General features: G+C 43.1%; 1 protein-coding gene across 2 annotated transcripts in view; it reads right to left on the bottom strand.

The window, feature by feature from the left end:
* Window positions 1–448: 448 nt before the first annotated feature.
* atosb (atos homolog b) overlaps window positions 449–8,692 on the bottom strand; it is a 49,270-nt gene continuing 41,026 nt past the window's right edge. For both annotated transcript variants that reach the window (XM_088912162.1, XM_088912161.1), the window contains exons 5-10: window positions 5,966–6,024; window positions 5,166–5,265; window positions 4,687–4,845; window positions 3,941–4,009; window positions 3,017–3,216; window positions 449–2,908 (exon numbers count right to left, since the gene is read on the bottom strand). In XM_088912162.1, coding sequence (XP_088768288.1) covers window positions 2,755–2,908; window positions 3,017–3,216; window positions 3,941–4,009; window positions 4,687–4,845; window positions 5,166–5,265; window positions 5,966–6,024 — 741 coding nt within the window. In that variant the 3' untranslated portion in view covers window positions 449–2,754. The remainder of the gene's footprint in view (window positions 2,909–3,016; window positions 3,217–3,940; window positions 4,010–4,686; window positions 4,846–5,165; window positions 5,266–5,965; window positions 6,025–8,692) is intronic.

The raw sequence follows: 8,692 nt of genomic DNA, 5'->3' as shown, positions 1-8,692 counted from the left end.
GGGAAAGGGAATGCTAAAAATTACTGGAACAATGCAGAATTTTTTTTTCTACTCCAAAAAGTCATGCAGTGTGTACACATGAAGCGAAAAACAAGCTTTTATTTATTTAAGAATTTAGGTGCTTTTTAAATAAACTCTTTTTTTTTTATATAACGGCAGCTCAAACTGCCAAACCCAGAACTCACAATGTTAACACACTAGCACCAAGTAGCAGTAGCAGTCCAGAGACTCACACTGGACACTGGTACGCCTACCTTACTTTAAATCTATAGATAATGGGAACTTAGGGAAAACCCTTAAGTAAAAAAAAAACAGTTATACATAAACCATGAGGTCCTGGGATCTATATCAAAATGGTAGAGTAGACCTAACAAAACATCAAGGTCAGTATGAACATTTGGAACTAAACTCATGTTCTGTACCCAGTTCAGACACCTACACCAGAGGCTTCGATTTCTGTTTAATTTTTGGATGCGTTTTTAATGCACAACAGCAAACTGAAAATTCTTATTCAAGAAGTGATCGTGAACCGATTCTCTTCATTAAACCGGCACATGCTGCTTAATAGTGCAGCCTTTGCCATACCTGTGACCTGCTTTACTGGAAATACCCCCCAACTCCACCCTGCTCTTCACAGCCCAGGACACTGCATGACCATCGTCCCCGGAGCACATAGCAGGCAGGCAAAATCCACCTCTACAGTGGCTACCGCCATCGCACCCTCTGATGCGCCACGTATTGCTTTAAGACATCCTCAAATAAATTAAATACTACTTTGTTGAGTTCCTTTTTCTATCTGTTAACAGAATGAGTTCAACACGGTGTTCTTCAAACTGCCTCCCCCAGGGAGGACAGAGCAGAAGTTTTTTCCCCCCCTTCCTCGAAACACACTGTGTGTCCAGTCACATCCGAAATGGTACCTGTAAGTCAATCCATAGCTTCACTGCACATTGACATAACAGAGAGGTGATGTTAATCCCCTGGTAACAGATATTTCAACATCTGTAGTTCTTGTGATGTGATGTTGCAGTTTAAGGCGTTTCTCACAACTTGGTAAGACGTTCGATGTTGACATTAGACAGATGTTGACATCTCGGTTTTTACCTTTTTTCTCAGAATCCACCAGTGTCTGAATCACCTCTTCATTCCAGAACGAAGGCTTTCTGTCTTTGTTTGAAAGAATTGGCACCTTTGGCGAGATCTGTTTCACGAAAAACAGAGACCCTGTCTCTGTGGTGGAGACAGGGAAGCCAAAGGCTTGTATGAGCCTGCTACGGATTAGGGCTGACGTCTTTGAGGACAGAAAATCCTGTTGTTCTCAGGCTGTGGAGTACAAGGGTTCCTTTGCCTTCAGGGCTGTGCTGAAATTCATGCTTGCAGTGTAGTGTAGGTGGTAGTACTGATACTGGGGACCGCCCTGCTGGAAGATGGTTAAATACCTGTCCCAGGCAAGCTGATCATTCATTCTGTGAATGCTCTCATATGTTGATTTGTAAAATCTGAGAGAGTTGGCGTTTTGGCTTTTAGTCAAGGTCTGAGTGTCAGGACTTCATGGTGATACAACTTTGCTTTCGTACTTCTAATCTGCTCAATCTAAGGATGTCAGAAACCTTGACTAAAGGCTTCTTAATTGCAGCTGGCACTTGGTCATGTTTTCTTATAATATGTAAAACACCATTTAGTGGCTCCATTTTGAGTAGCAATGTGTTTTACTGTACAGGAGATTGAACTGTGTTATGCCACTGGGAGACTTTTATAGTCAGATGAGAGTCAATGCAGGTGGAGTAAAGAAATATATCTACTGCAGAGTGGGGAAAAAGTGGTTACTCGTAGCCTCATCTTTTATAAGAATGGAGGAAGGCTGAAGGACCAGGCCCTCACCTTACAGTTTGGTTGACTGCTTATTGCTTAATGGGGTTCTTTAGCCTTTTTGGAAGAGATTCAAAGATATATATGTTTTACTTTTTCTTTTGTTGATCCTTTGGTTGAACACTCCTGGCAGATGTCCCTCTCTCTCCTTCTCCCTGACCTGCCCATGCACAGCTTGCCATCTGCTGAGATTGTCAGCTCCTGATCCTGAGCAGTGTCACGGTTGATGGCTCTTGTGTACGTACTTCACTGTATCCATCATTCAGCCACAATATTCACCACATATTCTTTAAACTTTGAGGTGGACCTTTTCTTTTCCTGGAAGAAACACCCAGTATTATGACAAAAATACCAATGATAATGGCGGACAAAAGGTGTTTTTTTTCTCCTTGAAGAAGAAAATATCACGAATGCAATTCAGCAGTGAAAGGCATTGGCAAGCCTCTCCATCTCCCTCTGCTGAACATGGCTGGGCTGTATCCAGGGAGACATCTTTTCCAAGCTTTTCGGCACACGTGCAACCAAATCCCCAAATGGGTAGGATTCTAACACAATTCTAATTCGACTCAAGGAAGAGGGGGTTAGGGCTGTCGTTTGATTCAGTGCAGTTCCTGCGCTTTTCTCTTTCCTGAAGAGGCTCTGTATGTCTGAAGCGGCCCACCAGCTCCCTGTCCGACTGGTCTGCAGGAAAAAAACTAAACCGCACTAGAATAGAACTCAAAAGGTTTGTTACAAGGCATGCATGTTAACGCTGAATTCAGAAACTGAATCGCAGTCTGAATCATTCTGCTCTTGTCCGCTGTGTTTGTATTTGTCGACTTTCAAGTTTTCATTTCGATTTGTTTCGGCAAAGTCCTTGTCCCCTGAAGGCAGCGAGACCACTTGTCAGACCCGGGGGGAGTACGTGGGGTTTCTTGGCACCTCGGTGAAAGATTTCAACTCGTAGGGGATCCCCGTGTCCACCTCAATGGATTTGCGGGAGAATAGCAGCCGGATATCGTCGTGCAAGTAGATTTTTCCAGACTTGGAGCTCTGGAATCTGTCAACAACAAAGACCATTTTAGTTCACCAATACTTAAAAAAAAATGTAATAAAAACAAACGAGAGAGGAGAAAACAAGCCGGGCTGCGCGGCCGGCAGGGGAGACCTGAGGTGTATCAGGTAGCAAAGTATTCTCTTCCTGTCTGCGGCCCCAGCTTCAGACTGCTCGTCCTGTCCCTCTCCTTCTTCCACAGGTACCAGGAAGATACGGTGGCGCAGGAAGGTGATGTGGTTTACAGGCATGTCCCCGAAGTTATAGGTCACCAGGAACATCTTCACCACAGTCTTGTTGGGGTTGAATAAGGTCTGCGGTTGAGACGAGACAAAGAAACACTGTCAGTGCGGACAACCACCTGCTGTTGTTTTCCCTGCGTGAACGCGTCTCGCTCGTGACCGGGTACGGTAACATGACTGGTAATTTCCGAGATGATTCAGCTGAGAAGAGCCAGCAAGGGCAGAGTAGCAAAGGGAACACTGCCGAGACTTGCCTCAACAGATCTGGCAGGCTCTGATCACTTTTCAAGGACGGTACCTTCACATGATCAAGAAGCAGACTACCAGAAGGATAATAGTACTGGTGGAAATTAAAATTGGATGGTTTTAAACAAGTACTCCAGATTATATGTAAGTAAATGTTAAAATGTAAAAAAGATGCATAATATCATTGTTTCTTTGCCATTCTTATTTTGCATCTTACTTGTGCATCTGCACAGATTTGTGTGGAAGCAGAAACCTTGTAACGCCATAAAATTCTGAATTATGCAAGTATTGTGGATTGTGGAAGATTACAATAGAACTTTGTGTCTTCAAAGCAAGGCCAATAACCCTCACCACTGTTTTTTTTTTACAGAAGCAACTCTATGCTTAACTTGTCAAGTTTTTTTTTTATCCAAGTCAATTTCCCAGTTGAACCCAGTTGGACTTTGTTGGAAAAGTGTAGGAAATTGAAAACGTCGTACTGTACTCTGAGGCAAGGAAAAATATAGAACAGGAAGAAAGGGAAAGAAAAAAAACGTGTTCCCTGACTCACCACTTGGATGGTCCCTGCTTTGGGAACGCTGTATCCTTTCTTTCCCAGAGGCTCCAGGTGGATCACACCCTAAACGATAATCACAGATCTACAGCCGCTGGACACAGCCAACACCCACGAGCTCACGCTCTCGCACCGAGGACCCTGCTGGACCACACCGATACCGACCTCAGGGGCTCTCACCACAGCTGACCTGACTACGATCAAGACTGGACCGTTCGAAAGGATTGAGTGAAAAGGTGTCTTGATGACAGTGCTCCCAAATGCAAGCAGCTTTACGCTCATTTCACAAGTGAATGTATAACCCACAATCCAAAACGTCGTGTACCCCATGAAAATTTTGGTTTGGAGTATAAAATAACTCCAGACAGGAAACTGTATAACATATAATAACAAGGTTGTCTCAACAAGAGTCAGTTTTCTTCGGACTAAAGCACTCCATTTGTCCATTAGCCCATGAAAACATAGAACTAGCCTTTTCATTATTATGAAACTATATTATTAACTATATTATTAAAACCTAAGCCTAACTATTTCTGGCTTAGGTCTATTTGAATTTTACGAGGGAAAACATAATAAGAACTGAATGTGATTCTCTGGTATGGTAAAGAAATTTTACTTTGTCATAGTGGAGAGGGAGAGAGAATGGGCAGGTCTACTTTTCATACCATCTCTTCACATGATCTGTTTGCAACAAATCCTTGTCATCATATCCAGCAGAAGCAGTAGGCAGACTGCCGTCTTACCAGGAAAGGGGAGGGGGCGCTGTGCTCAGACGTGTCATAGTAGGTGACCTCCACAGGCAGGGTGGCGTGCTGTGGGCAGTAAGAGCCGCTGGCTCCGATCTCAGCCGTGAAGCCCTCAATGTGTCCCGACGGAGCAAAACGGCCTTTCAAGATGGACTCCTGGAAGCACAGGACGCCCACCATCCGTCACTTCAATCTTACAGAACTATCAGTCTGACAGTCGTTCAGCTCTGCATCCCGAATACGACCTAGCAACGAGGAGGGTGGTTCACTCTCCCCCAGTGATCTTATATAGACTAGTTTCCACGAGACCTTATGTAAAGAAATGCATTCCACACTAATATTTTGGTCTTTCCACTCCTGCACCTTAATTTCCCCATGTCCTAATGCACTACTTCACCCTGTGGGCCTCGGTTTTAAGAGCTGTACATATATTTCTATGCGGAAGTGTCGGCCTCAGCAGCTGTGTTTCGAAGTACCTCGAAGTTGCCCAGCAGGGAGCAGCTGATGGAGGCAGAGGGCCAGCCGGAACGGACCGTGCGGTTGGCGTCTCCTCGCCTGGAGCTGCGGAGCTGCCTCCTGCACAGACACACAGAGCCGCGGCCGCTGAGAAACACAGGCACACTGACGCACTGGCCTGGCTGCTCTGCGAGCGCTGCCCCCGCTCCCCTCACTCTTAAAATTACCCCTGAGCTAGACACTACGTACGTGGTGCAACACGTGCAGACATTCAGCCAGAAACTGGAAGGAGAAGTTGCAGGCGCGAAAAAAAGGCATTATGATCGGAGATAGTCAACCAGTTTCCATGACAACATTATGCACAAAGAGGTAAGTCTTCAGAGTGTACAGGGAGGGTGAAAGCCAATTTAACATCATTGGGATTAATTTTTTCTGCTATCACAGTTTTGGGTATCAACTATCACACTATCTCACGCTTCTTAAATTCAAGGATGTGATTAACATCCATCAAACCATGTCTGAGAGTCTTCTGCAGTCCTTACACCATCAACAGGATGCGTCCTTTCGGCAGTTAGGCAGCATACAAGCTGGATCAGGGTATTTCACACAGGCTTCTTGAAATACTTTGCTGCATCACACAACACACTAATTAGATAGGATTTTCAGGCCCACTGCTTTTATGTTTAGGAAGTTCAGACTCCAAATAAAAACAAGCCTCAAGACTAAAATAAATAGAATCGATGGGTAGTTTATCCAAAGCAACTGCACTTGCTTTTTCTGTATTGAGGTAGAAGATCACTTCTTAATAACCAAAACTCACGATTTTGGCCGTAGCGCACTTTTCAGTCTCCTGTTCACACTAGTGCAATCCGAAGAGCTCTGAAAGGGAAAAAAGACAGACTGAGAACTTGGGCAACTTTCACAACAGGCAGTCTAACAGGCCTGCTCAGAATTACCTCCTGTGCGAACAATACCACTGTCTGTGGCAGGTAAGTCTTCCAGACTACTGTTTGTTCAGTGGGAAACCCATGCTGTATTAATTAATTAATCGCCAACAAATTAATTCACCATTTCTTCTGAGAGTCCTTAGAAAGCACAGTTAAAGATAAAAAGGAAAACACTATTTAAGGTAATAATTCATTAAGAAGAGTAGTGCTGTAGAAGACTTAATCATTGCTCTTTATGAAAATGACTGAAAACAGATTATTTGTTATGTGTGGTGGGAGATCCCCAATTCATGAACTTGATGGATTTAACTCACAACAGTCAGTCTCAAATTATGTACTGAGGCAAAAAAAAAATCTTTGGTTCTTACCAAGTTCTGAAATTAATTAATAATAGTGCTTTATATACTGAGGAGTCTACTCACAAGTATAAGCTGCATGTTCTTTCAGAGCAACATTAAAAACAAATAAACAAAAAATGCATTTAAGGCTTTTCATTACCTGCAACTTGGCTGAACAGATTCTGTGCTTACATTCGGCATGCTTACATTTATCGTCAGCGTCCACACTGATGTACTTAGCATCCAGATTTTTTATAGCCATTACTGCTTCTTATATGAAACAAAAACGGCAGGAAAAAAAAACTAAAACCAGAACAAAACTTTACATAACACTACAATTCCAAATTTAAACTATGCATGTACAAAAATTACAAAAATAACTGATACTGTATAAAGTCCTCTCTAAGAAGTATGCATTTTCTCTCAACTGATAGCTGCGGTTCCCACAGTAGTACTGTACTTACATGTAAAAACAGTCTATTTCCCAAATCAAAGGCATCACTCAAGGCCAGACTGCTCATTATACCCTCAGCCAGGCCCGCCTCATAGTTCGGCCACCATTCTTATTTCACACCGACTGCTCACTGGCCACTACGCTCTGTCAAAGTCAGCAGAAGACCAGCTCTCCCTTCACTCCCCTGACACATTAGCAGAGCAAATTTTAAGCTATTAGAGCTCTTCTCCAGAAAACGGAACATGACATTTATCTACATCCCCCCACCCTCTTTTTTTTTTGGAATACAATATGATATATTTTAACCTAGAATCCAGAAAGGGCTGCACTTTGTATAGGAATGCTGTAGGCTTTGGAACAAAGCACCTGTCAATGGGCTTTATTCTGGGTTCACGCTGCACGTTCTAGGATGAAAGAAAAGCAGCCCTCATCTGCCTCATGAAATGGTACTGCGTGTACTGCAGTCTTTAGAATTTGCCTTGAAAAGAAAAGAAAAATCTGTGTGCGGCCAAACATTCTGGAAAGAAACAAAATATCAGTGTGGACAACAGGAGTTCTAGAGACATAATGCTCAGTGTTCTCCTGAAGGGTTACTGAAAAAAACAGAGCCAAAAAGAAAACCGTGACAAAAGGTCACCTGTAGTACCCATGGTGTACCCACTTCACCATACAATACAAAGATCAGATTTGACTCATTTTATGGACGTGCATTGTGTAACTGATATTACACAGCATCACCTAAGGAAATATTACTGGATTAAAACTTCTCAAAGCCCACCCTTTATTATATAACCCCATGTCTATATTCTGGGTTTCAGAGCCTGCCATATAGCATGATACTGCAAAGAGCAGCGTGCACTGCTAAAGTCCATCAATGATACACCTCCAAATCACCTTTGAGGGTCCTTTCAAACTCTGCATCCCATTAGCTCCATCTCTCTATTCTCTCCTACAGAAAATTCACAATATTAGAATTGCTGGAGTGCAGTCTTTGTGTGGGCTAGATGTCTTTTTATGTCTTTTTTTTTTTTTTACTTCCTAGGGGCAGTGCGGTGGCTCTGTGGCTCAGGATCTGTGCCTGTGGCTGGAAGGTTGCCGGTTCGTATCCCGCGGCCGGCAGAGGAATCCTACTCCATTGGGACCCTGAGCAAGGCCCTTAACCCCAGCTGCTCCAGGGGCACGCCTTATAAATGGCTGACCCTGCGCTCTGACCCCAGGCTTCTCTCTCTGTCTGTGTGTTTCATGGAGAGCAAGTTGGGGTATGTGAAAAAGACAAATTCCTAATACAAGAAATTGTGTATGGCCAATAAAGTGATCTTATCTTATCTTACTCTTACTTTTTTATCAGTCTCATGTCAGCCTCTGACCCTTTAAATTCAACCAATGTGATCTGGTAAAATAAAGAATTCAAAAACACACAAACTGCAGAGAGTTGAGCTGTAGCAAAGTCCTGATTTAAGGTCGTGCAAAAAAATGTATATTTTACAAGACAGCTCCAATCCACTGAGAGCAAATCACAAACCAATGTTAGTCAATTATGCCCATATCCAAAGGATCCAGTTTTTTAAAAGTGCCTTGTATCTCGACACGGGATTTTGATTTGAAGCTTATCCAATGGGAAATTCCTCAGCTGAACTGTGGTAACATGGAACATGAGGAACACAAACCCTTATTTAAATGTGGAAGGGTAGTCAAGTTACACAGCTCATTTTGAACTAGGTGAAGAATGCATTAAGAAACAACTGTTTAATTTCTAGACTTTGTCAACCTTGTGGCAAACAGTCAACTGACATTATTTGTAGAAAGAC

This window comes from Atractosteus spatula, chromosome 3, assembly GCF_055471065.1.
Source record: "Atractosteus spatula isolate fAtrSpa1 chromosome 3, fAtrSpa1.hap1, whole genome shotgun sequence".
Classification (NCBI taxonomy): domain Eukaryota; kingdom Metazoa; phylum Chordata; class Actinopteri; order Semionotiformes; family Lepisosteidae; genus Atractosteus; species Atractosteus spatula.
The sequence above is the reverse complement of the archived record's forward strand: the minus strand, read 5'-3'. Positions and strand labels throughout refer to the sequence as shown.